General features: G+C 52.3%; 1 protein-coding gene across 2 annotated transcripts; it reads left to right on the forward strand.

Annotated features, from left to right (window-relative positions):
* The first annotated feature begins 1,170 nt into the window (after positions 1-1,170).
* URM1 (ubiquitin related modifier 1) lies at positions 1,171-26,368 on the forward strand. Of its 2 annotated transcripts, XM_032165288.2 has the most exons (6): positions 1,191-1,270; positions 4,068-4,220; positions 11,267-11,337; positions 23,445-23,526; positions 24,879-24,927; positions 25,284-26,368. In XM_032165288.2, exons 2-6 carry the CDS (start codon positions 4,186-4,188, stop codon positions 25,350-25,352), a joined length of 306 nt encoding a protein of 101 aa, XP_032021179.1. In that variant the 5' UTR covers positions 1,191-1,270; positions 4,068-4,185; the 3' UTR covers positions 25,353-26,368. The 2 variants fall into 2 exon arrangements, with proteins under 2 accessions (XP_032021178.1, XP_032021179.1); XM_032165287.2 differs by lacking the exon at positions 25,284-26,368 and having other exon boundaries at positions 1,171-1,270; positions 24,879-25,272.
* Positions 26,369-26,762: the final 394 nt, after the last annotated feature.

Genomic DNA, 26,762 nt, shown 5'->3' on the forward strand with positions numbered 1-26,762 from the left:
CGCCTCCAGAGAGGAGCAAGCTCCCTTTGGAGGTCCGAGTATCAAGTCAAACCCACTTCCTTAGGCTGCCATTAATGGCCACAATGTACGGCGCACTTCTATGTGCCAGGCTCTGCGCAAAGCGCTTTATGTGCATGATTTCATTAAATCCTCCTATTCAAAGCAGGTACCTTTTTTTTTTTTTTAAATCCTCCTATTCAAAGCAGTTACAATTTTTTTTTTTTTTTTTTTGAGATGGAGTTTTGCTCTTGTTGCCCAGGCTGGAGTGCAGTGGCCCAATCTCGGCTCACTGCAATCTGCACCTCCTGGGTTCAAACCATTCTCCTGCCTCAGACTCCCAAGTAGCTGGGATTACAGGCACCCGCCACCACGCTGGGCTAATTCTGTATTTTTAGTAGAGATGGGGTTTCATCATGTTGGTCAGGCTGGCCTCAAACTCCTGACCTCAAGTGATCCACCCGCCTTGGCCTCCCAAAGTGCTGGGATTGCAGGCATGAGCCACTGCGCCCAGCCCAAAGCAGGTACATTTTTATCCCCATTTCACAGCTGAGGAATCTGAGGCTCAGAGAGGCAAAGTCTCTCCAAATACCACAGAGCTCGTGAATGGCAGAGCTGGGAGGAAAGTCCCCTTCCCTGAACCTCAGTGTTCCCATCTGCAAACTGTTCTTCCAGGAGAGGCTGGAAGGGGCCAGCCTCATGCGCTCCCGGAGGTCCAGCTGCCCTCGGGACAGGCAAGTGGCTGTCCAGGCCACTGCGTGGTGTATCACTTTCAGTTCCTGGGAAGAAGGTTAAATACCTCCGAGGAGCCCATTGAGGCTGCGGCAGCAAAGGAGGGGGTGACCGAGTGACTTTCAAAGGGGCCTGAAATGCGTAGCCGGCCCCTCCCCCCGAGGAGGGGGCCCTGCTTCCTCCTGGCCTAATGATATTCTGGGCTCAGCCCTCGTCTTTGGCGGCAGTTTAACCCGAGCCGGGGCGGATTTCTTTCCCACTGATCTCAGCTTGACACCCAATTAGCACAAGAATGGGAGGAGGAAGCCTGCGAGAGGCGCCTCCCAGCCTCCCGGGGCGCGCGAGGGGAGCAGGCGGGAAGACAAAGGACAGCAGGCAGGGGGGTACCCGCGCCCTCGCCTCCCCAACCGACCGCGCCATTGTCTCCCTGCGAGCTTCAGAGAGGACGGAGGCCTACGCCCGGGCTGCCCGGCCTGCTGGAGGGAGCAGGGAATGGGGCCCAAGCCCCTGTTCTGTGTGGACCCAAAGGGAAAGCATTTGGGTGAGGCTAGTCCAAGGGGAGGCAGTGAGGTCAGTGTATAAGGGGCAGGGATCCCAAGGGCACAAAAGCCTGGGGCTGAGGCCTTACGGGTACTCAGGCAAGCCACCGTTTGGACCTTCAGTGCTCTCATGTGAAAAAGGGATCACGAAGAGGCCCTGTGAGGAGTCAATTAGGGGGTGCATGTAATGCACCTGGCAGGTGCAAAGTGGGCGTGCAATAAATAATCTTTGAAAGATTATGGGTGAGGCCGGGCGCGGTGGCTCACGCTTGTAATCCCAGCACTTTGGGAGGCCGAGGCGGGCGGATCACGAGGTCAGGAGATCAAGACCACGGTGAAACCCCGTCTCTACTAAAAATACAAAAAAAAAAAAAATTAGCCGGGCGTGGTGGCGAGCGCCTGTAGTCCCAGCTACTGGGAGAGGCTGAGGCAGGAGAATGGCGTGAACCCGGGAGGCGGAGCTTGTAGTGTCCGTCTCAAAAAAAAAAAAAAAAAAAATTTTTTTTTGGCCCAGTGTGGTGCCTCACACCTGTAATCCCAGCACTTTGGGAGGCCAAGACAGGCAGATTGCTTGAGCCCAGTAGTTTGAGAGTAGCCTGGGCAACATGGTGAAAACCTGTCTCTACAAAAAAATTTTAAAAATTAGCTGGGCATGGTGGACCAGAAGGAAGGAAGGACTTTATCAGTGCCTGTGGTCTCAGCTACTCTAGAGGCTGAGGCAGGAGGTTCCCTTGAGTCCAGCAGTTCAAGATTACAGTGAGCTGTGATCATGCCATTGCACTCCAGAGTCTCACTCTGTCACCCAGGCTGAGTGCAATAGCATGATCTCGGCTCACTACAGCCTTGACCTCCAGGCTCAGGTGATCCTCCCCTCTCAGCCTCCTGAGTAGCTGGGACAGGCACACTCCACCATGCCTGGCTGATTTTTTAAGAAACATTTACAGACATAGGGTCTTGCTGTGTTGCCCAGGCTGGTCTCAAACTCCCAGCCAGAAGCAGTCCTCTTGCCTTGGCCTCCCAAAGCATTGGGATTACAGGTGTGAGTCACCACACCCATTCCACCTGAACTCCTAGATCTTAACTGTTACATCATTCTGCCCTTAACCACTAGGCTACACCATCATCCTCTACCAATGCTGAGTTCAGTTTTGGAAGTGTTGGTGTTTAGATACCCATAGGACATCTACTTCATTCCATTTCTTTTTTTTAGCGTCTTACTCTGTCGCCCAGGCTGGAGTCCAGTGGCACGATCTCAGCTCACTGCAACCTCTGCTGCTTCCTGGGTTCAAGGCATTCTCTTGCCTCTGCCTCCAGAGTAGCTGGGATTACAGGAGACTGCCACCATGCCTGGCTAATTTTTGTATTTTTAGTAGAGACGGGGTTTCACCATGTTGGCTAGACAGGCCTTGAACTCCTGACCTCGTGATCTGGCCATCTCGGCCTCTCAAAGTGCTAGGATTACAGGCATGAGCCACCGCGCCTGGCCAACTTCATTCCATTTCTGCCCTGGGCTTTTTTTTTTTTTTTTTTTTTGAGACAGAGTCTTGCTCTGTCACCAGGCTGGAGTGCAGTGGCTCGATGTCAGCTCACTGCAACCTCCACTTTCCGGGTTCCAGCGATTCTTCTGCCTCAGCCTCCCGAGTAGCTGGGACTACAGGCACATGCCACCACAACTAGCTAATTTTTGTATTTTTTTAGTAAAGACAGGGTTTTGCCGCATTGGCCAGGATGGTCTTGATCTCTTGACCTCGTGATCCGCCTGCCTCGGCCTCCCAAAGTGCTGGGAACACAGGCGTGAGCTACCGCGCCTGAGCTTTTGCAACAGGCTCCAGTGGTCTCCTTGTCTCTTTCCTTATTCCCCTCAAATCATTCTCCATATTGCAGCCAGAAATTATATTTTAAAACACAATTCTAAAATGTCACTGTCTCCCAAAACCCTTCAGTAGTCTCCCACTGCTCCTAGAGACTGAAATGTTTATCTGCTTACAAGGCAGGGGTTGGCCCCTGCGCACCTTTGCAGCTCTATCTCTAGATGGATGAAAGTCAGGCTCCCTAACTTCCACCTTCCTCTCCGTGTTCCAGCATGTTCTCACCCAGACCCTCTGGGCCTTTTGTCCTCCTCACTGGACTGCTCCTAGAGGTTTCTCTCCCCTCACAGCCACCTAGTTTACTCAGGTTTTAGAGCTCAGCAAGTCCAGTCTACTCAGTTTTCTTTTTGAAGTTCCTGTAACTTCAGTTCCTTTATTTAAGTTTGAGGTTGTACATGTCTTAGTATGCTTATTTGATTACAGTTAGTCTCCCCGCTAGACTGTGAGTGCTCTAAAGGCAGGAACCTTGCCCATCCCCTTTACCACTAGCACCGATCAAAATGCCTGGCACAGGGAGGCGCAATGAACAGCTGTTGAACAAGTGACTTCCAAATCGACAGCAAAGGGGGCGGCTGGATAGCGAGTCGCCCGCTCAGAAGAGATTCTGGGTCGGAAATAAAGATCTGGGAGTCATTTATAATTCCAACCGGACGAGTGGATGGGCTCGCCCAAGCGGTGTGCAGACTGAAGAGATTCTAACTCAAGCAAAATAAGCAGTTACGTGGCTCACAGTCACGTCACAAAAATCCTGCGGGCTCTCCTCCGCCTGCTTGTGGTCCCGTACAAGGCGCTTCCCACCCTGGGTCTCTGAGCCCAGTCGGTGAAAGACGGAGGGAGATCGATTCACAGCCCCAACAGCGTCGGTGATATTCCCTCTGCCACCCCTTACCCTCCCCTCCCCTCCCCTCCCCTCCATGACTTCCTCCAACAGCTGACGAAGCTGGATCCCTGGGCACCGCCTCTTCCGTCTGCGGCGCCCGGAGACGCCCGGAAATTTGCGGGCGCGCCGGAAGTTGAGGGGAGTTTCTTGCGAGCTCGGCTTCCTCAACATGGCAGCGCCCTTGTCAGTGGAGGTGGAGTTCGGGTGAGTCACAGAGCTGGGGCGCCGTGGGGATGGATTGAAGTCGTCGGGCCCAGAATTCCTTTCCTTCTGCCGTGGGGCCTGACACGGCCGAATCACTGGGTGTCCCAGTGCCCGCTGTGAGCTACGCTACCCGCCTAGGAGAGTCTGAGAGGCCAGTCTCCCTTGGCAGTGAGGCCGTCTGTCCGGAAATAGAGGCGCACACTGGGAGGGACATGCTCTCTGTGTACCCTTCGGTGCCCTGTGCTCCGCCGGAGTCGAAGGTCGTGACTGTTAGCAGGCAGCCTCTCTATCTTCTTTTCCATTCCTATCTCGGACCGATCCCATCTGTCTGGCATCTGAGCTCCTAGAACCTAGAAGGACCACTCTCCACCCACTGGTTTCATTCTTTGGGCAGCAGTTTCTTTTTACACTGTTATTAAGGTCTTGTTTCTCGTGGGATGTAGTGGCCAGGGCGGGACTTTTTTTTTTTCTTTCCCAAGATTTGAGGATGCTAAACAGACCTCAGCCTCCTTCAGGACAGTCAGTAAACTTGGCTGAGTGCCTTCTGCAGAACTTGAGTCAGGTGGAGACACGGGGACAAATAAGAAATCACACTGAAGGGAACTAACAGGGACAGTATAGTATACACAAGACGAAAAATGCAGAAATTGGGACACACACCAATTACTGAAGAAACGCAGAGCAGGGAGGAAGCCTACCCAAGGCACTATTTTGTGCTTCCTACAAACAGATTTGTCATATGGTTTCAAAGCTGCGATAAACTGCAGAGCTCAGAGAGAAGGCAAAGAAACAGGCCTTCAAAGATGGGTGGTGTACTTTGCAGTATCACGTGGAAAAGAGGGAATAGGTAGGGGTGTGTGTCTGTGTGTGTCTGTGTGTGTGTGTGTGTGTGTGTGTGTGTAGATAAACAAGCCAAGGTCTATGTGAAAGGAAAAATCTGGGATGGGAATCTAAAACCTCTGCCCAGTGCCTTTCTTCTCATTGGATGCCTCCCATTTCTTTCATGTTTTCCCTTAATTGGGTAGTTCATTCACCAGCCATTTATTGAGTGCCTACCATGTGCCAGGCAGCAAGCCAGACACTGAGGATACAAAGATAAATAGAAGTCTGTCCGTGCCGTACAGCGTTCAGCATTTCTGCCCCTTAGAAGGGGGGTAAGTCTCATGACTAAGTGCATTTTAATTGATATCATCTGGCTGCTTGGATCCAATTAGAACTGTATTGGTCTGGACTCCTCACTGTTTTGCCTCACTGACCCTTGGCCCAGCTACACTCCCCAAAGCCTGGGATTCTAGGAGGATCCCTGCTTCCTTGACATGCCTCAGCAGAGCTGGAAAGAGAGAAGCCACAGACTGCTGTGTTAAGATTTATCTGGGCCAGGCATGGAGGTTCATGCCTGTAATCCTAGCACTTTGGGAGGCTGAGGCAGGAGGACTGCTTTAGCCCAAGAATTCGAGACCAGCCTGGGCAACATGGGGAGACTTCATCTCTACCAAAAAAAAAAAAAAAAAAAAGATTTATGATTTATCGGCGGACAACTTGCCTTTCATCCTCATGAGTCAGACATGATCTTTGTTTATCAAGAATGTCTCTGCTAGGTACTGTGCTAGCTCAGTGGGGAAGTCATGTGAGGAAGATGGGGCCATTGCTCTCCAGAGCTTACACACCAGCACAATTGCCCTTTTTCTGACCCAATCATCTCTAACTTCAGTCTCCCTTATCTCCAAGAGCAATAATGACCCCTGGCAAGGCAGCACAACATTCCTCCACCCACCCACCTTCTATCACCTCCTATCACAGCACAGCGTTCTATGAAAATTGCAGCTTCTCAGGAAGCAGGAATGCCCAACATGATACTCAACCCAGGTTCCTTCTCTCTTTGTCCTTGTGTTGATGCGTGTTTTTGCCCTGACCTTTCTTTCATTTCCTATGTATCTTAGCAGACATGATTCACCCTTATCCAGAACTGGAGCAAATTTGCAAAGGCTAACACGCCCATCATTTTCTCCCTTTTGTCCCTTAGTGGCCCCACTCCCACTCCAGTCCTGGAAGGGTCTCCCTCCTGAGCAGATATAGTCCTCTTGGCCCCACCAGCTCCTCCAGAGACCCTCTGGAAGGCCCCTAACACCTACCTTCTTGTCAGTGACCAGGTCTGCCACCCTTTGTCTTCCCCCTGAACTGTTCTCAGCAGAGTGTTTTCTCAGGTCACGCAGGATTCAAAGTATGTAATATAGTTGTGTTTTGTGTCCCTGTGGTCCATGTTGTAAAGGCCCAGATATGGAATTCTGTCTGTCCCACCCCTCTTCCTCCTTCCCGAGTTGGGGATGTATTGGCAAAAGGAGGGAATGTCATTGAGGTCAGAGAAGAACTGGGAGAAATGGGCATTTCCTTTCCTTTAGCAGATATCTGTTGAGTGTCTACCATGTGCCAGGCCCTGTTTTAGGCAGAGCTTGCAGCCCAGCAAGTGGAGAGGAAGTAAATAAACAAAATATATATGTACGTGTATATATATGTGTATATACAGAAGATTAAAAGATGAAGATACATCAGAAAAAGTGAAGGCGGTTTTGAGAATATCTATACCTGTCACTGGTATCTACAAACACATCCACCAAGAATTGGGGGGTGGAAGGAAGATGGAGATATGTCAGTTGAGTTTGGATAGCAGATGTTATAAGACATAAGAGAGTCTGGCCTTGGGTCTCTCCTGGGCTAGAACAGGCCCCTTGTCTGTCTCCCTGAATCACTCTTGAGGCTGGGCATGCACCTTCCCCCACTCCAGATGTGCTGACAGCAGAAATGCCAACCCCTCCCTTGAGGGCCAGTGAATTCAGCAGTGACAGGTCACTCTCTGAGCAAGACTGGTTCTCCCTTCATCCGCTTGTAAAGGGAAAAACAGCCTCGGCCTCTGAGCCTGGCACCACCAGGTTTGGCCAGTCTTGGTTGTTTGCCTGAGTCCCAGTGCCTTCAGTTCTCATCCCTCTTCTCTGACCCCCAACTCCTGAGCCCCTTGCCTGTCACCCTCCCCCACCCCAGCTGCTGCATGTGCCAACCCCCACCCAGGAGAAAACGAGGCTCTTGGAAGGGGATAAATGGAGGCTCTGTGCAGGCTTGCAGCTGAAATGGCCCTGTGCGCGGCCACAGATGGGCCTCCTCTCCCCCTCCACATTTCTGCATCAACAAAGCGTGACCTTGTTTGGATGACAGTCGCCCCATGTTTTCCCCATGACAATGCTTGCCTTGCCTTTGCCTCCCAGCGGGCTGTCTCAGGACATCTCTGTTCCCTGAAATTGGGAAAGGGTGGTGGGGTAGAAGACATCGCATCCTTCAAAAGTCTGGTAAGGCCTTTTCAGTTAAGATCCACAAGAAGTCTGAGATGGGAATCGGGAGACCCAGAGGGAGAAGCAGCATGGGGCGCTGAAAGAACCCTGGCACTCATCTCAGAAGCCTCAGCTTCTGGACTGGGCTCCAATCATCTGTGCAGTCCCCGCCTTCCCTTGGCCAGGTGCTGGGACACAGAAATGAACCAAACTCTGCCCTCAAGAGGCTTTCTGACCTTTGGGAAGTCCTGTTTTTTTCTAACCAGTCTGCTGGTGCTAAGCAGGAATCAGTTAGACTCAAATTATAGTTCAGCCCCTGCCTGTCTAACCTTGGACAAGTTAGTTGCTTAACCTCTCTAGGCTTGAGTCTGCTTTTCTATCAAAGTGAGTTAATAATATCTACCTCCTCCCTTCTTCCCTGGGACTCCCTGAGGATGAAATGAGATGAGGAACATCTTATAAATGGTGAGGCGATGTGAACAGTTGTTCCTTGTTGATGCCAGGCCCCATGGACTCTCAGCCTCCAGCACTGTGATGTGCCCACCAGGTCAGCAGCAGGTGACATGGGCAGGAGCATTTCAAACCATCATCTGGCCAGAGGAAACCCATAGATGCACAGGGTCTCCAGAGTGCCTCACAGTGGCTCCTCAACATTTTTCCAGATGGAAAGACTGAAGCTTAAGATTGAGTCAAGGCCAGGCATGGTGGCCCACGCCTATAATCCCAGCACTTTGGGAGGCCAAGGCAGAAGGATTCCTTGAGCCCAGGAGTTCAAGACCAGCCTGGGCAATATAGTGAGACCTCATCTCTGTTATAAAATATTTTTTAATTATTATTAGTTTTGAGATACGGTCTCACTGTGTCGTTCAGGCTGGAGTACAGTGGCGTGACCTTGGCTCACTGCAGCCTCAACCTCCCAGGCTCAGGTGATCCTTCCACCTCAGCCTCCCAAGTAGTTGGGACTACAGGCGCACACCACCATGCCCACCTAATTTTTGTACTTTTTGTAGACACAAGGTGTTGCCATGTTGCACAGGCTGCTCTTGAACTTCTGGACTTAAGCAATCCTCCCTCCCCTCTCAGCCTCCCAAAGTGCTAGGGTTACAGGTGTGAGCCACTGTGTCTGGCCCCCAAAGTATCTTAATAACAAAGAAAAAAGAAGATTGAGTCACACATCTAAGGTCTCAACATAGGGAGAGGTGAAGCCTGGGCTTCACATTGGGGCCAGCAGCTCCAAAGGCTGTGTTCTGCACCTGTGTGGTAAGCTGCCTCTCTAGAAGGCAGAGGAGTGAAAACAAGAGTCTGCAAATTTGGGTACTTGATTTTTTTTTTTTTTAATAATTAGAGACAGAGCCAGGCATGATGACTCACAACTCTAATCCCAGCACTTTGGGAGGATTGCTTGAGCCCAGGAGGTCAAGACCAGCCTGGACAACATAGGGAGACCCTGTCTCTACAAAAAAATAAAAATAAAATTAGGCAGGTGTGGTGACACGTGCCTGTGGTCCCAGCTACTTGCGGGCTGATGTGGGAGGTTTGCTTGAACCCAGGAGGTTGAGGTTGCAGCGAGCTGAGATCACGCTACTGCACTCCAGCCTGGGTGACAGAGTGAGACCTTGTCTCAATAAATAAATAGGCCAGGCGCGGTGGCTCACACCTGTAATCCCAACACGTTGGGAGGCTGAGGCAGGTTGATCATGAGGTCAGGAGTTTGAGACCAGCCTGGCCACAATGGTGAAACCCCGTCTCTACTAAAAAAAAATACAAAGGGCCGGGCGCGGTGGCTCACGCTTGTAATCCCAGCACTTTGGGAGGCCGAGGCGGGCGGATCACGAGGTCAGGAGATCGAGACCACGGTGAAACCCCGTCTCTACTAAAAATACAAAAAAAAATTAGCCGGGCGTGGTGGCGGGCGCCTGTAGTCCCAGCTACTCGGAGAGGCTGAGGCAGGAGAATGGTGTGAACCCGGGAGGCGGAGCTTGCAGTGAGCCGAGATTGCGCCACTGCGCTCCAGCCTGGGCGACAGAGCCAGACTCCATCCCCCAAAAAAAAAAAAAAAAATACAAAAATTAGCCAGGTGTGGTAGCATGTGCCTGTAATCCCAGCTACCCTGGAAGCTGAGGCAGAGGATTGCCTAAACCCAGGAGGCAAAGGTTGCAGTGAGCCAAGATTGCACCACTGCACTCCAGCCTGGGCAACAGAGCGAGACTCTGTCTCAATAAATAAATTTTTTTAAAAAGTAAAATAAAATAATAAAATAAAAATAGGCCAGGCACAGTGGCTCATGCTTCTGATTTCAGCACTTTGGGAGGCCAAGGCAGGGAGATTACTTGAGCTCAAGAGTTCGAGACCAGCCTGAGCAACATGGCGAAATCCCATCTCTACAAAAAGTACAAAATTAGCTGAGTATGAGGCCAGGCGCGGTGGCTCACGCTTGTAATCCCAGCACTTTGGGAGGCCGAGGCGGGCGGATCACGAGGTCAGGAGATCGAGACCACGGTGAAACCCCGTCACAAAAAAAAAAAAAAAAAAATTAGCTGAGTATGATGCCATGCACCTGTAGTCCCAGCTGCTTGGGGGGTCTGATGTGGGAGGATTGCTTAAGCCTAGGAGGTCAAGACTGCAGTGAGCTGTGATTGTGCCACTGAACTCCATGCTGGGTGCCAAAGCAAGACCTTGTCTCAAAAATAAATAATAATTTGCTGGGCACCTAATAATAATAATAATTACATAGAGACAGGGTCTTGCTATGTCACCAAGGCTCTATTTCACTGAGGCTCATCTCAAACTCCTGGCCTCAAGCAGTCATCTTGCCTTGGCCTCCCACAGTGCTAGGATTCCAGGTGTGAGCCACCACACCTAGCCGGTACTTGATTATTAGTAAAAATTATATCCTACTTTACCACATTAAAAGTCATGTTTAGGAATTGGTCACTGGGGCTGGGCAGAGTGGCTTGTGCCTGTAATCCCAGCGCTTTGGGAGGCTGAAGTGGGAGGATTGCTTTAGGCCAGGAGTTTGAGATCAGCCTGGGTAACATAACAAGACTCCATCTCTACAAAAAATTTAAAGATTAACCTGGTATGGGCCAGGCGCGGTGGCTCATGACTAATCCCAGCACTTTGAGAGGCTAAGGTGGGCGGATCACCTGAGGTCAAGAGTTTGAGACCAGCCTGGCCAACATGGTGAAACCCTCTCTCTAAAAATACAAAACTTAGCCAGATGTGGTGGCTCATGTCTGTAGTCCCAGCTACTCGGGAGGCTGAGGCACGAGAATTGCTTGAACCTGGGAGGCGGAGGTTGCTATGAGCTGAGATCATACCACTGCACTGCAGCCTGGGCAACAGAGTGAGACTAAACAGAATAAAATAAAATTAAATATAAACATAAATATTAATATAAAAAGTAGCCTGATATGGTGGCATGCACCTGTAGTCCTAGCTACTTGGGAGGTTGAACAGGAAGGTCTCTTGAACCCAGGAGTTCAAGGTTACAGTGAGCTATGATTGCACTACTGCATTCCAGCATAGGCGACAGAGTAAGAACCTATCTCTAAGAAAGAAAGGGGAAAAAAAGAATTAGTCGCTGCACCCAGGGTGTTTCTGCACCTTAGTCCCTGCTTCTCTCGGGCTTCATTACCAGCCCTACCCTCAGTTTTCTGTTTCCACTACCTCTTCCTATTTGCAGGAGCTCACCTGGCTGTCTTTTTCTCTGGTCCTCCTTTGCAGAGGTGGTGCGGAGCTCCTGTTTGACGGTATTAAGAAACATCGAGTCACTTTGCCTGGACAGGAGGAACCCTGTGAGTATTGGCTTTCTGAACCCCTCTCTTGGGGCCGTTGAACAGGAGTTGGTCCATGGAAAACACTCAGCTCCGTTCAGGCCTGTGTTCTGCACCCGTGTGCTAAGCTGCCTCTCTAGGAGGCAGAGGAATAAAAACAAGAGTCTACACGGCCGGGCCGGGTGGCTCACACCTGTAATCCCAGCACTTTGGGAGGCCTAGGTGGGCGGATCCCAAGGTCAGGAGTTCTAGACCAGCCTGGCCAACATGGTGAAATCCCGTCTCTGTTAAAAATACAAAAATTAGCTGGGCATGGTGGCACGTGCATGTAATCCCAGCCACTCAGGAGGCTGAGGCAGGAGAATTGCTTGAACCGGAACCCGGGAGGTGGAGGTTGCAGTGAGCCGAGATCACGCCACTGTACTCTAGCCTGGGCGACAAAGCAAGACTCCATCTCAAAAAAAAAACAAAAAACTTGTTAATCTTTTTTGAACAAATATACACTGAGCACGTTCTGTGTAGCAGACCACGTGCTGATCACTGTGGAGACAGACATGAACAAGAGCCAGTCCCAGGCCAGGTGTGGAGGCTCACACCTGTAATCCCAGCACTTTGGGGGGCCGAGGCGGGCGGATCACTTGAGACCAGGAGTTCCAGACCAGTCTGGCCAACATAGCGAAATCCCATCTCTACTAGCAATACAAAAAATTAGCCACGCATAGCGGTGCGCGCTTGTAATCCCAGCTACTCAGGAGGCTGGGGCAGGAGAATTACTTAAATCTGGGAGGCAGAGGTTTCAGTGAGCCAAGATCGCGCCACTGCACTCCAGCCTGGGTGGCAGAGCAAGATTCTGTCACAAAAAAAAAAAAAAAAAAAAAAGCCAGTCCCTGCCTTTAATTTGGGAGGTTTTAAAGAATTAACTTGCAGATCTTTGGCTGGGTAACTGTCAGGATAGCCTAGGGGCTGGGGACCGGATATGGCAGGTGTTCAGATCTTTTGTAACCTTAGCAGTGGATTCTAGCAAGGGCTCAGGGATGGGATTCCAGTCTCCACCTATGACTGAGATACTTCTGGGGAGAAGAGGGCATCAGTTATATTAAGAGACAGGAAATGAGGTTCCTGGAGGTAGGCAGTAGAAAATGGTCAAGTCAGGCCAGGCGTGGTGGCTCACACCTTTAATCCCAGCACTTTGGGAGGCCAAGGCGGGCGGATCACGAGGTCAGGAGTTTGAGACCATCCTGACCAACATGATGAAACCCTGTCTCTACTAACAGTACAAAAATTAGCTGGCACAGTGGCAGGCATCTGTAATCCCAGCTACTTGGGAGGCTGAAGCAGGAGAATTGCTTGAACCCGAGAGGCAGAGGTTGCAGTGAACCAAGATCGCACCACTGCACTCCAGCCTGGGCAACAAGAGCAAAACTCCGTCTCAAAAAAAGAAAAAGAAATAAGAAAATAGGCCAGGCGTTGGCCGGGCACAGTGGCTCACGCCTGTAATACCAGCACTTTGGGAGGCCAAGGCGGGTGGATCACGAGGTCAGGAGTTCAACACCAGCCTGGCCAAGATGGTGAAACCCCGTCTCTACTAAAAACACAAAAAAATTAGCCGGGCATGATGGCATGCGCCTGTAATCCCAGCTACTCCGGAGGCTGAAGCAGAGAATTGCTTAAACCTAGAGGGGCAGAGGTTGCAGTGAGCCGAATCATGCCACTGCACTGCAGCCTGGGCAACAGAGCAAGACTCCCATCTCAAAAAAAAAAGAAAAGAAAAGAAAATAAGTCAGGCACAGTGGCTCATGCCTGTAATCCTAACACTTTGGGAGGCTGAGTTAAGAGGATTACCTGAGCCCAGGAGTTTGAGACCAGCCTGGGCAACATGGCAAAACCTGGTCTTTACAAAAAAATAAAAAAATTAGTCAGGCATAGTGGCATGCACCTGTGTTCCTAGCTGTTTTAGAGGCTGATGCTGAAGGATTGCTTGAGCCCAGGAGATCGAGACTACGGTGAGCTATGATCACTGTTCTTCAGCCTGGGTGCCAGAGTGAGACCCTGTCTCAAAAAAAAGCAAAAACAAAAACAAAAACAAAAACAAAAAAACATAAGCAGAATATGTATGGGGAGAAAAAAGAAAATGGTCAAGTGAGATTTGGCAGGATTCTTCTGGAACTGGACACACATCTGCCAGGAATCAATTATTATTGCTCAGATTCACTGGCTGCCACACCTCTCTGTCCCTCCCTCAGGTTGGAGAGCAGTGGCACAGGGTGGGGTCTGTCTGCCACACGTGGAGGCTGGGGGACACTTACTGAGGAGGAGGGCACTGCCCACATTGAGCTGGGAGGGGATATGTGGCTGGGGTTTAGTGTCAGGATTGTGTGTCCCTGGTCGAGGAAGACATGGGGTGCTAAAGGTGACTGTTCCTTAGTTTGACAGATGGCCATGCAGCCTTGGGAGGGCATATAGTGCTCTCAGAAGAAGCTTCTCAAAGATTCAGTCTCAAAGACCTTGCCTGGAAGTTTATTAAAATATCACAAGTTATTATTTATTTCCTCTGGAGTTTGTCTGACATGAAAACCCACAAATTTTCTTTTCTTTTTTTTTTTTTTTTTTTTTGGAGATGGAGTCCTTGCTCTGTCTCCCCAGGCTGAAGTGCTGTGGTGCAGTCTCGGCGCTCTGCAAACCCCCACTCCTGGGTTCAAGCAATTCTCCCACCTCAGCCTCCCAAGTAGCTGGGATTACAGGCAGGCACCACAACACCTGGCTAATTTTTGTATGGTTTTTTTTTGTTTTTTTTTGTTGTTTTTGTTTTTGAGACGGAGTCTCGCTCTGTCGCCCAGGCTGGAGTGCGGTGGCGTGATCTTGGCTCACTGCAAGCTCCGCCTCCCGGGTTCGCGCCTTTCTCCTGCCTCAGCCTCCCGAGTAGCGGGGACTACAGGCGCCTGCCACTGCGCCCGGCTAATTTTTTGTATTTTTTTTTTTTAAGTACAATTTCCATCTTATTTTTCTCCAGAGAATAGTCTGTCTTCAGTCTTTAAAAACTCAGCTCCTAACATGGGCTTTGGTGGGGGCATGGGGCAGCACCCGCGGGTCTAAATCAGGGTGAGGGTGTTCGGTCCTTGCGGGCTTCACAAGATCGATTCCTGACTACTTTGCTGTGAATTGCACAACTCACACAGTAATGTAGCTTCACATACAGCTTGGGAAGCACATAGACATCTAAGATGCTCGCTTCAGAAATGTCCCTGACTGCTGCGGCCTCCACTGTTTCGAATGACGAATTTCTTTTTTTTTTTTTTTTTTTGGAGACGGAGTCTCGCTCTGTCGCCCAGGCTGGAGTGCAGTGGCGCGATCTCGGCTCACTGCAAGCTCCGCCTCCGGGGTTCACGCCATTCTCCTGCCTCAGCCTCTCCGAGTAGCTGGGACTACAGGCACCCGCCACCACGCCCGGCTAATTTTTTGTATTTTTAGTAGAGACGGAGTTTCACCATGGTCTCGATATCCTGACCTCGTGATCCGCCCGCCTCGGCCTCCCAAAGTGCTGGGATTACAAGCGTGAGCCACCGCGCCTGGCCCCGAATGACGAATTTCTTAATGGCCTTGTCCTTGGGCACGCATCGGGCACAGTTAGTGCAGGAATAGGCTGCATGTGGCCACAGCCCTTTTTGGCACGACCATTGTTCCTTCCTTTCTTTGTCCTCTTGGAGGCACGGACCGGAGGGAGCAATTTTTTGTATTTTTAGTAGAGATGGGGTTTCACTGTGTTAGCCAGGATGGTCTCGATCTCCTGACCTCGTGATCTGCCTGCCTCAGCCTCCCAAAGTGCTGGGATTACAGGCGTGAGCCACCGCACCCGGCCACTTTTTTTTTTTTTTTTTTGAGACGAGGTCTTGCTCTGTCGCCAGGCTGGATTGCAGTGGCGCAATCTCAGCTCACTGCAACCTCCGCCTCCCAGGTTCAAGCGATTTCCCTGCCTCAGCCTCCTGAGTAGCTGGGACTACAGGCATGCGCCACCATGCCCAGCTAATTTTTTATATTTTACTAGGGACAGGGTTTCACCATGTTGGCCAGGATGGTCTCGATCTCCTGACCTCATGATCTGTCCACCTCAGCCTCCCAAAGTGCTGGGATTACAGGCGTGAGCCACCGTGCCTGGCCAATTTTTGTATGTTTTAGTAGAGACAGGGTTTCACCATGTTGCCTGGGCTGGTCTCTTACTCCTGACCTCAAGTGACCCGCCCACCATAGCCTCCCAAAGTATTGGGATTACAGGCATGAGCCACTGCGCCTGGTCCCCAAATTTTCATAATTCTGGCCCCATTTCACTCATTCATTGACTGAGTACTCAGCAGTGCCAGGTACAGTAGAAAGTACTTTATTTGGGCTGGGCGCAGTGGCTCACGCCTGTAATCCTGGCACTTTGGGAGGCCAAGGCGGGTGGATCACGAGGTCAGGAGATCAAGACCATCCTGGCTAACACGGTGAAACCTCATCTCTACTAAATATATAAAAAAAAAGAAAGTACTTTATTTGGCTGGGCGCATTGGCCAGCACTTTGGGAAGCCGAGACAGGTGGATCGCTTGAGCCCAGGAATTCGAGACCAGCCCGGGCAACATGGTGAAACCCCATCTCTACAAAAAATATGAAAATTAGCTGAGTATGGTGGTGCATCCGAGTAGTCCCAGCTATTTGGGAGGCTGAGGTTGGAGAATGGCCTGAGCCTGGGATATGGAGGTTGTAGTGAGCTAGTAGCATGCTACTGCACACCAACGTGGGCAGCAGACCTGAGGCTGTCAGACCGTGTCTCAAAATAAGAAAGTACTTTATTCTTTTTTTTGTTTGTTTGTTTTTGAGATGGAGTCTCGCTCTGTTGTCCAGGCTGGATTGCAGTGGCACGATCTTGGCTCACTGCAGGCTCTGCTTCCCGGGTTCACACCATTCTCCTGCCTCAGCCTCCCGAGTAGCTGGGACTACAGGCGCCCGCCACCACTCCCAGCTAATTTTTTGTATTTTTTAGTGGAGACGGGGATTCACCACGTTAGCCAGGATGGTCTCGATCTCCTGACCTCGTGATCTGCCCGCCTTGGCCTCCCAATGTGCTGGGATTACAGGTGTGAGCCACCGCCACCGCGCCCAGCCCCAAAGTACTTTATTCTTTCATGTAGTTGGTAAATCTATTTCGAGTGCCTTCTTTGTGCCATCACAGTACTAAGATATTCATTGGTGAGCAAAACAGATGTGGTCCTTGCCCTAGTAGAGTTAGCAGTGTAATGGGAGTGGAGCCAGGGAATAAACAAGTAAACAAATGAATGTATAACTGCATCATTACAACTTTTAGTAATTGGCATGAGGAGAACAAAAGGGTACTTGAATAGGACTAATAGGTGGTCAGCAGAGGTCTTTTTAAGGAGGTAACATACCAAGGCCAGGTGCAGTGGCTCACTCCTGTAATCCCAGCACTTTGGGAGGCCAAGGTAGGCGGATCACCTGAGGTCTGGAGTTCGAGACCAGCCAGGCCAACATGGTGAAACCCCATCTCTACTAAAAATACAAAAATAGCTGGGCATGGTGGTGGGCACCTGTAATCCTAGCTACTCGGGAGGCTGAGGCAGAAGAATCGCTTGAACCCTGGAGGTGGAGGTTGTAGTGAGCCGAGATCGTGCCACTGCACTCCAGCCTGGTCGCAGAGCGAGACTCCGCCCCAAAAACAAAAAACAAAACAAATAAAAGGTAGAAACTAAAATTTAGAGAAGTCAGGGGTCTCACCCCAAGTCATAGAGTTATTTAAATAGCGGAGTTGGGATTCAGAACTAGCTTTCAGTCCACTGAATTTCAGAGTCCTGGCACTTTGCCACTAACCCATCACCATCTATCCCGAGAGGCTCCCTGAATTACTCTCACATCTTATATTTTCCAGTTTTTACACTTTCCTTCCTTTATTTATTCATGAGTTCAACAGTTACTTATTTCAACTTTCAGATGACCCCAAGAGATAAGAGACCCCTAAAAGAGAAAGAGAGGCCGGGCGCGGTGGCTCACGCTTGTAATCCCAGCACTTTGGGAGGCCGAGGCGGGCGGATCACGAGGTCAGGAGATCGAGACCACGGTGAAACCCCGTCTCTACTAAAAATACAAAAAATTAGCCGGGCGTGGTGGCGGGCGCCTGTAGTCCCAGCTACTCGGAGAGGCTGAGGCAGGAGAATGGCGTGAACCCGGGAGGCAGAGCTTGCAGTGAGCCGAGATTGCGCCACTGCACTCCAGCCTGGGTGACAGAGCGAGACTCCGTCTCAAAAAAAAAAAAAAAAAGAAAGAGAAGGAGGGAGGGACCTGAGGCCTGTCCAGAGTTACCAAGTAGGGAGGCTGGGCTGGGACTCAGATTTTCTTATCCCTCATCTTCCAGCCACTGTTCAGGGAACAGGCAGGGGCCTATCCCCACTCTGGGAAGAAAGGAGGGGAGTGGGAGGGAAGGCACAGTGGCCCACTTAGTCTTTGGCCCCTTCGCTGTGAGTCCCTACACCTGGTTCCTGTTGTGCCCAGAGGCATGGGTCACGCAGCAGACCCATGGTAACCTAGGTTGGTGACCTAGCTCACCAACAGAGCTGGTTAGCAGCTGCCAGGCCTCACCCTGGCACATGTGAGCCCAGCTGGGGGTCAGGGGCCTGGTGCTGCTAGGAGTCTTACCCTTCCCCCAAGTCCATGCCCAGATATGTCATCTGGCAGCCTTCCCAGCCTAGGGGCTGCCACTTGGCCAAGCGAGTCTTGGAGGTTCCAGCAGAAATAATAGCAGCCGTAAGATTTCAGAATGTGACACGCCTCACAAATGAGGGAACTCGTGGCTCCTAGGCCAGGGGAGAGCTTCCAACCCAGCCAATGTGGGAGAAATGATGAGCAAGGCCTGAGGGAGGGTGACTGCTGCGGGAGAGGAAGCCTGGCACGCGCAGTTGCACATCACTTATTCCTGCCAGTCTCTTTCTTCCCCATCTGTAAGATGGGAGGTTGGGCTCGCTTTGTACGTTATTGAGCTGGTTATCTCTTTGACAGCTATAAGAAAAGTTTCTTCAAGATCCAAGTATATACAATTCTGTGAAGCAGAGTATGCTGACCCAGCAAGAAGTTGTGCGAGAGGAGGGATGTCTTAACAGCCATCTCGCTGAAACGGCCAGGCAGGCACCCACCAGCTTAGGGTATTGCGGCTGCTGGGAGTTGGCCTCTGTGATTCAAGCATCCCTTTGACCCAAGGCCCCCTGCCCAGGCCCCAAGTGTAGACATGACCGCCTCACCTTTCTCTGCCTGTCTTCCCCTGCCCTGCCATTGTGCCCCCTCTGCCTGCTCCACTTGCGTTAAAGGTGGCTGGTGAGGGAGGGCAGGAGCTGCAGGAGCTCCTGGGCGCTTTAAACTGCTTAGCATGCATTTCACAGCCTCTCTGGGGCCAGCTGTTCCTTTCTCTGCTCTCAGGGCCTGTTTGCTGATCCCCTCTCCACCTCCCTCCTCCTCACACCCCTCCCAGTCCCTGTGCAAAATTGCTTTTGAAAAGATCCACTTTCTGCTTAATTAAACAATGAGGAGGTCCCCTCGCACATCTGTAAACCTCCTTCTGAGGCCAGTTTAGCCCACAAACTGCTCCATTCTTACCTCCATTCACTTGTAAATGGCCCCTCTGATGTTCCCTCCACCCCCTCTCCTCTGTTACTCCCCCCTTGCCAGCTCTTTCTTTTCCCTTTTCAACTGAGGCCTGGGGTGGGCTCCCCGAAGAGCCCGTCTTGGAGCCTGGTGGACTTGGTGGGGACAGAGGCAGTTTAACCTGTGGAAGAGAAGACTTAGGGGATCCTTTCTTCCAAATCTGAAGGGCCATCCTGGGGAAGAGGGGGTGCATTTGTTGGCATGGTCCCCGTGGACCATTCAGGCCCAGTGGGTGGGAATGACAGGAAGACAGATTTCTGCTTGGGAGAAAAGAGCTCTTAACAATCAGAGAGCCGCTCCACAGAGGAGCTGACCTCCTGTCCCTGGAGGTGTTCAAAGAGAGGCTGGATGAGGGTCTGTTACGCCTGCGAGTCAATATGAGATACGACTTGGAGGTTGTTCCATTTCAGTCCCACGAGGCTGAGGCTGACACCCTTTGGGGCCCTCCCACAGTGGGCAGTCAGTGTCCCCCAGAGGAGGACAAGTCCACTGGGGCGAGGGATTCTGGTGGAGCTTGCGTCGGTGCTCTCCACGATGGGTATCCTCCCTTTGGCAGCAGCCTTTAGAAGGTACTGGAGCCCAGAGGATGAGGAATCTGAAGTCACTGTGGGCTTACAGCTCAGAGCAGCCATCTGTTGAGTGTGTCCTGTGTGTGTGACACTGCCAGGCCTGCCATGGGCATTGTGCCTTACGTAATCCTCAGCAGCTCTTGGTGTTTGGATTATTATCCCTGCTTGTCAGAGGATGACACTGAGACAGCAAGATGAAGTGACTTCCTAGCTAAGGCCATCGAGCACACAGCCCAGGTCCTCTGGCTGTAGACTCAGAACTCAACCACTCCACCATAGAGCAGCAGCTCTCATCGCCTGCTCTGCCCCCGATGGGCAGGCCAGGTGCCAAGGCATCCTGCACTGGAAACCTTGTATTAGGTGCCCATCTCCCTCCTCTGGTGCTGTGTGCCCGGGGGCAGCCTGGCCGCCAGCACCTGCAGCCTCAGAGTGTCATTCCTACCACCTGGGTTGTACTGGGAGCATTGGCCAACCCCAACATCTTATGGGTTCAAACATCTAACATAGAAGGAAGGTCAGTATCTAGGACCCATCACTACTCTCCCAATCCCCTCATTCCCTTTCCAGCTTCTGATGGGAAGATACGGGATGCCACAGAAAACCCCAGCCAGTCCCAGCACTATCTGATTAATGGTTGGCTCTACCTTGCCCTCTAAAGCTGGAGTGCCAGGCCACTGGGCAGAGCGTGCAGAAACCCAGAGAGCGCGAGGGGTATAGGTTCTTCCTCTGGATCCTGGAGTAATTACAGCATTGATTTGCAGGGCACGGTGCTGAGATCTTTGTATATATCGTCTTATTTGATTCCCCACAATGACCCTATGAGACAATGTTAACATCCCCATTTTACAAAAAAAGGAAGCCGAGGCTCTAAGAATTCCTTACCTAAGGTCATAGAACTAGGAAGTGATGGAGTCCAGCTCAAAACCAGGCCTTTCTGACACCAGGGTCCATGCTCTTAATCTCTTTCTTCCTCCCTCCTTCCGTCCCTACCTCCCCAGTTGTCCACTCAAGTAATGGTAATGGTAGTGCCATACATTTGAGCTGGATCGTGATTCAAGTGTCCAGTCAGAGACACATGGAAGCACAGGCCTGGGCAGTGGGGCCTGGTTCCCAGGAAGCACATACCTGGGAGATACCACTGAGGTTCACTAGGAGGGAGAGGCCCCTACGGGAGCAGGCCTGTTCTCAAGGCCTGGCCCCATCTCCTGCTGAGCTTTTTACCTTCTCTGTTCTGCTACCTTGAACCTGCCCGTTCCATCCTGCCCCAGCCTTCCCATGTGTTATCCTTCTGTCCAGAATGCTCCCCACCCCACTCATCCTTCAGACCTGAGCTTCACTGTTTAACACCTTCAGTCAGGCCTCTCCTGATCCCAGATGAAGGAGATAGCATTTGTCACAACTAATTAAGTATGGTCTGTCTCCCCTGCTGGCCTCTAGCTCCCGGAGGGTAGGTCGCTCTGTGTCCCTCTTGCCCACTACCATCTCCCTAGCACCTTGCACATAGTAGCTGTTCAATAAATATTTTTCTCCTGTGTGATCACATGGGATCTCAGGAGGGAGACCGCCCCTGGTAGGAGAGGGAAGACAAGAGGACACAGAGTGGGAAGGTGAAAGTGAGAGTCTCCAGCCCCCATCTATCCCAGAGCCATCCATCCCCAAGCCACCAGCCCCTGACTCTGCTTAACCCTTCCTCCTCCCCTGGGCGCCTTTGGAAGCCGACCATCTGGCTTGGAGGCTATTTGCATATTGTCTGTGCCTCAGCAAGCCTAGCAAGATGTCCCTGGGGGTGTGTTTCAGGCCAGGCCGAGTGGCCCTTGCATCCTGCGAAGGGAGCCATGAGTTCCCTCTCTCCCCACCCCCAAATCCCGGCATGGGGGAACAATACGGGTGGTGATGCGGTAGCCTCACCATGGTAACAGGCTATCAAAAATGTGGGCAGGCCTGGTTGGGGGGCCGGCAGAAGAGGGAGGGAGTGACCTCAGCAAATAGGAGCATCATGATAAATGAGCCCGCACTGGGCAGCAGACTCATCCCCCAGCTCGTCTCTCTGGGACTCCATGCTTGTGCCATCGTTTGGATGACCCCACCATGACCACTAGCCCTTCCCCCACCCCCAGGCCTATCTAGAGTGGAGCAGAAGCACCTTCCCTTTGGAAGGAGCCAGGGCTGTCCCCTAATTGAGTCCTGGTTCCATGCAGGCCAGGCACTGCCCAGACCTTCACGCCGCTTCCACACACACAGGCACACCCCCTCCCACCAGGGCTGGCTGATGGATGTGTCAGACCCCGGTGGCTCTATCGAGCAGCCGCAAGATGTATGGGTTGGCGGCCCACCAGACAGTGCCAAGATGGAGGCCAAGGGGATTCAGAGCCAAGGGGAAACCTCTGAAACCCAGACCTCAGGGAGGAACCCAGCCAGGAGTCCAAGTGGGCGGCAGCTAGTTGGAGGCAGCATTTTCCCCATCCCATACCTGCTCCAGGGACCCTGAAGACTCCGATCTGCTTTGTTTAAAAGGAGACATTAAAATGGAAACGCGGCAGTCTCAGTCCATGGACACTTTGCCCGTGGCCCTGTGCTTTGCTGGCGTACGATCCAGGCAAGTTGGCACCAAGCAAAGTGTACCATCCAGGCTGCAGGCCTGTCAGAGCGAGGGGGCACGCGTGCCAGCCAGCGTGCCTTAACTCCCTGCCCAAGGCTGGCGCTGTGTGTGCGTGCCACATTGCAGGCCCAGACAGGGCAGAGCAAAGTCTCCCTGAGTCCTAGCAGCCTTTCCCTTGCGTACACTCTGGACTCCAGGTGGGAAAACCAAGGCCTCACCTGGGACTTCTCCAGCTTAGCCCTGAGCTTTGTCTCAGGCATTAGTCCAGGACAGCAGACCCCTCTGGACACTGACTCGGGATGGGGGTGGTTAACCCCAACCCGTCTGCTGGCTTCCCAGAGGCGAGTTGTCTCCCTAGGACCTTTATCCTCAACTCGTCTAAGGGAATGAGAAGGAACTCCGCAGCCTCAGGAGAATGGCCCTGTGTCGGGGGTGGACAGTTGAGGACCATAGGCTTTGAGGTGTTTATAGAGCCACATTGCTGTGTGCTGTGGCGCGATACTGCTGCCCCTAGGAAAGGACAGGTGACCCTGGAGACAGGTGGCTCTGAGCCTCCACATGACATACAGAGAGACTGGTGGCTCCCCCAGAACCACAAGGAGGCAGATCTCAGTGTTAGCTGAGCAGGAGAGGCCCTGTCACCCGAACCTCTGGCCACCGCTGGTGTGGAGGGCTCTGGAAGCGCGGGGTGGTGGCGGGGGAGTGGAGCAGGGATTTGTCAGCATCCCTAGCTGGTGAATGATCCTTCTCTCCCTCTGCCAGAGGAAATTAACTGATGTTATCAGCTCAGCAATTGTTTTTTTCCCCTCACAAAGGGAAATATATGCAGACCCCTCCAAGAGCAAAGCCGAGTCCTCCCCATCTGGGACTGGCTGGAGAGATAAAGGTGGAGGGGGCTCTTCAGGGTCCTCTCAGAAGTCCAGCCATGGCAGTTGGAGACTGGTTTCCAGGACTTGTGGGTAGGGGCCTGTCTCCTAACCCTTTAGATGCGACAGTCCTCCTGCCATCTGCCTTGAATCCCCCCACTATAGGTAAATCCCATTGCCTCTTCTCCAGGATTTCAGCAGTGCCAGGTGCAGCTTTCTCTGAAGATCCACCTGGCAAGTCACTGGCCTGTCCTAACCTGTTTCCTCACCTTTGGAATCATGGGCCATCACAGCCTGGTCTAAAAGAAGCCCTCTAAACCCCGTGTGTATTTCCTTCTGGGCCAGGCAAGGCTCTGGGGGGGGGAGCAGGTGCCATTTGGGTTTGACAAGAGCTTGTTCTGTGCATTCCTCTCCAGGGGACATCCGGAACCTGCTCGTCTGGATCAAGAAGAATTTGCTAAAAGAGCGGCCAGAGTTGTTCATCCAGGGAGACAGCGTGTGAGTCCCACTCCTCCCTTCCCTGAAGGGGGTGGAGGGAGGGACGGATATTTGAGCCCCCACCCTCGGGTTCAGTCCTGGCCTTCTCTGAATCCGGTTCTTCCCTTCTTCCTCCCTGACTCCTCCAGCTCTGAGATCTATTTTCAGTTTTCTTGTTACTAAACCAAACCCTTGAGGATTTTCAAAATCCCAGATGAAAGGAGCCTGGTGAATTTCTCAGAAAACTTGGATTCTGCCCTCTGGTTGCCACAGACTTGCTATGGGACCTTAGGCGACTTACTTCGCTTCTCTGGGCCTCAGTTACTCTCTACACAGAAAGTGCTGAGGAAAAAATTTAGCTAGTACAACTGAAGAGCTAAATATTCTGTTTTATTTCATTGTAATTTAAATAGCCACATGCAGCTAGTAGATTACCATACAGTGCAGCACAGGTCTAGAATTCCAAGGAGTCATTGACTCTGTGCGTGCACACACCCATGCACATGCGCACATACTCACTGGGGACACCCCATAGAAGCCCAGTGCAGTCTCTTTGGAAAGGATCCGGTTCCAGTTGCCAAGAAGTTACTTCTAAAACAAGGCCAGTCCCCCATGTGAAAGGTGGCTGGTGCAATTGTGAGGCTCGCTTATTTGCCTCGAAGCATAGGTCACTGTCAGGTCCTAGGGGATCAGCCCTCCTTCAGGTCATGGTCCAGTGGTCCTGGAGGCCACCTTTAAGGCCAGCAGTGCTCCTTGGGCCGTTACCAGTGGGAGCCAGGCTAAGCTGCCTGACCAAATGTTGACCTACCCTGCCTTATGCCAGGCAGGACTACACGTGAGCATTGCCATGTGGCATGGCAACTGATTCGGAAGAGGCAAAACAGCCTTCTCTCCAGGATGGGCATGCAGAGGCCTAAAAAAAAGCCGAAGTTCTTTTCCAGGGCTAACCAGAGTAAGATTAGACCCCTGGAAAAGTCCCACTAATGGTTACCATGACAGTGTGGCAAGCACTCCACACATATCAGCTCATTTCGTTTTCGTTAGGCCTTGTGGGATAGACACTATCACTTATCCCATCTTCAGATGAGGCACCTGATACTCAGAAACAAAATGACCCGCCCACGGTCCGGGTGGTGGTGCTGGCTGGCATTTGCGCCCATTTTCCATCTGGCTACAAAGACCATGCATGACTGTCTGACCTGGTTTCCTTCACACTCAAACCAGCCTCCCCTTCCTGGGAGATCTTTAGCCAGACCCCAGGAGGAAGGCTCCCCAGCACACTCTCCTGCAGCCCAAAGCTCTCAGCCTCTCTTCCTCTGTGCTACTGCCTCCTGCCTCTCACTCCCTGCTACTCATCACCATCTTTCCCACAGGCGGCCAGGAATTCTGGTGCTGATTAACGATGCCGACTGGGAGCTACTGGTCAGTACCTTGGGGGACATCCCTCCCCCAGCCCCTGCCCTTGCTGCTTCAGTGGGAAAGCCTTGGGCCTCTCCTCAGACACATATAGAGTGGCTGGGTAATCCTCCACCCGACTCCAGCCCCACACTGAGGCTGCTGGAGTCTCCCTCTCCAGGTGAGGAAGGGATGGGTAGCTGGGGACATGGGAGTACCCCTCCATCCTGAAGATTTGCAAGTTGAGGTATAGGATACCCATTTTTCTGGTAGAGTCTGTGTCTTCCAGAGCAGCCAGTCCTCAGCCCCTGCTCTCCCAACTCCTGGGGTGGACCTGGGACAGTGGCTCTGAGGGTCTCCCGCTCCCCTCTCTCCCGCACCAGGGTGAGCTGGACTATCAGCTTCAGGACCAGGACAGCGTCCTCTTCATCTCCACTCTGCACGGCGGCTGAGGGCCCTTCTCTGGGCCTGGGCACCCTTAGAGGGGAGAACGAAGCAATCAGACATCCCCTTGGGCCCTGCTTCCAGGTCTCCCTGTCCCTCTTGCCTGCCTTCTTCCCTGCTCTGTCCCCCAAGCTCCCTCCAGGCAGGGAAAAGAGGCCAGGTGCTAAAAATGAGCCTTTCTCAAGCACGTGAGCAGCGGAAGGCAGACGGCGCCAGAGCCCAGCACTCCTTTTTCCAGCAGCTGTGGTGGGGGAGGGTTCCCCTCTGGTTTGTCAAGAGTGGAAGGAGGCTCTGTGGCCAGGTGACCTGGCTGCCTTCCACTCCTTGTACCTCAGTCTAAACATGGAGTGGCCGCTGACAAGGTGCTCCAGCCCCAGAGCCAGCGTCTTCATGGGGAAGATGAATGGATCTGAGTAGCTGAAGGAAGGCCCCTCCCTACCCAAAGACTGGAGGCTTCTCAGCCTCAATTTCCCTGTCTGGACAGCTGAGGGCTCTGCCTGTCCCCCACTGCTATCAGTGTGGAACCCCAGCTGGGGTCCCCTATTGAGTGCTGACTCCCCCCTCCCCCCCCACCGCCAGCAGCTGCTCCTCCAGCCACACCCCTCCTTCTGCTCCCCCCACCCCTAGCCCTTGACCCTGGCTGGCCTGCCCCCCCTCCACAGGCCACCAGATGGGCTCCTGAGACCCTCCCCAGGCTGCTTACAGCTCATTCTGCTGGGGGTAGAGATGAGGGGAGGGACTAAGTTAAACCTTGGACTAGCAAGTAGAAGCCTGGGGAGATCCGTGTGCCTCAGTTTCCTCCTCTAGAACTGAATATTTATAGTGGCTGAAAACTGGGGAGATACTTGATGGTGCAAATGTCCATTTTCTCTCCCTTCCCACCTCCTGCAGGAAGCAGGATGGGGCAGGCAGCACCTGGTAGGCAGAGTGGTTTGCCCCTCCTCCCCTTCCCTTCTGGAAGTCTTGGGGCCTCAGTGCTTGCAGCAGCCGGCCTTGGGCAAATAAAAGACTAGGTTGTTTACTAGCCTTGCTTGGAGCTTCATCCTTGGAAACAGGTGGCACCTCATATCCCCCCAGCCATGGTCTGTGATACAACCTCTCCATCCTCAGCCTAGGGCCTCAGAGTTACCCTTCACCCAAAGAGGGGTGGGGGTGAACACTCAGACAATCTGAGAGGGGGTAGTCTATTAGAGCCATCTGGAGAAGGGGATGGCAGAGCCAGTTTGTGCTGACTAGTCTGGTGTCCCAGGACGCATCCCCACCCGTCTGTCCAAGGCTTTGTCCCACCAGCTGCAGCCAGCAGCCTCAGAACCCAAAATGGGGGTGTCGTAGATAAGACCGCTGAGCCCCCTTTCTGTGGTGTTTCCTTCCCATGACCTAGAGAAAAGAGCTTTGTTTGCTGGAGGAAGACCTCCAAA

Source organism: Hylobates moloch, unplaced genomic scaffold (assembly GCF_009828535.3).
Source record: "Hylobates moloch isolate HMO894 unplaced genomic scaffold, HMol_V3 SCAFFOLD_10, whole genome shotgun sequence".
Classification (NCBI taxonomy): Eukaryota; Metazoa; Chordata; class Mammalia; order Primates; family Hylobatidae; genus Hylobates; species Hylobates moloch.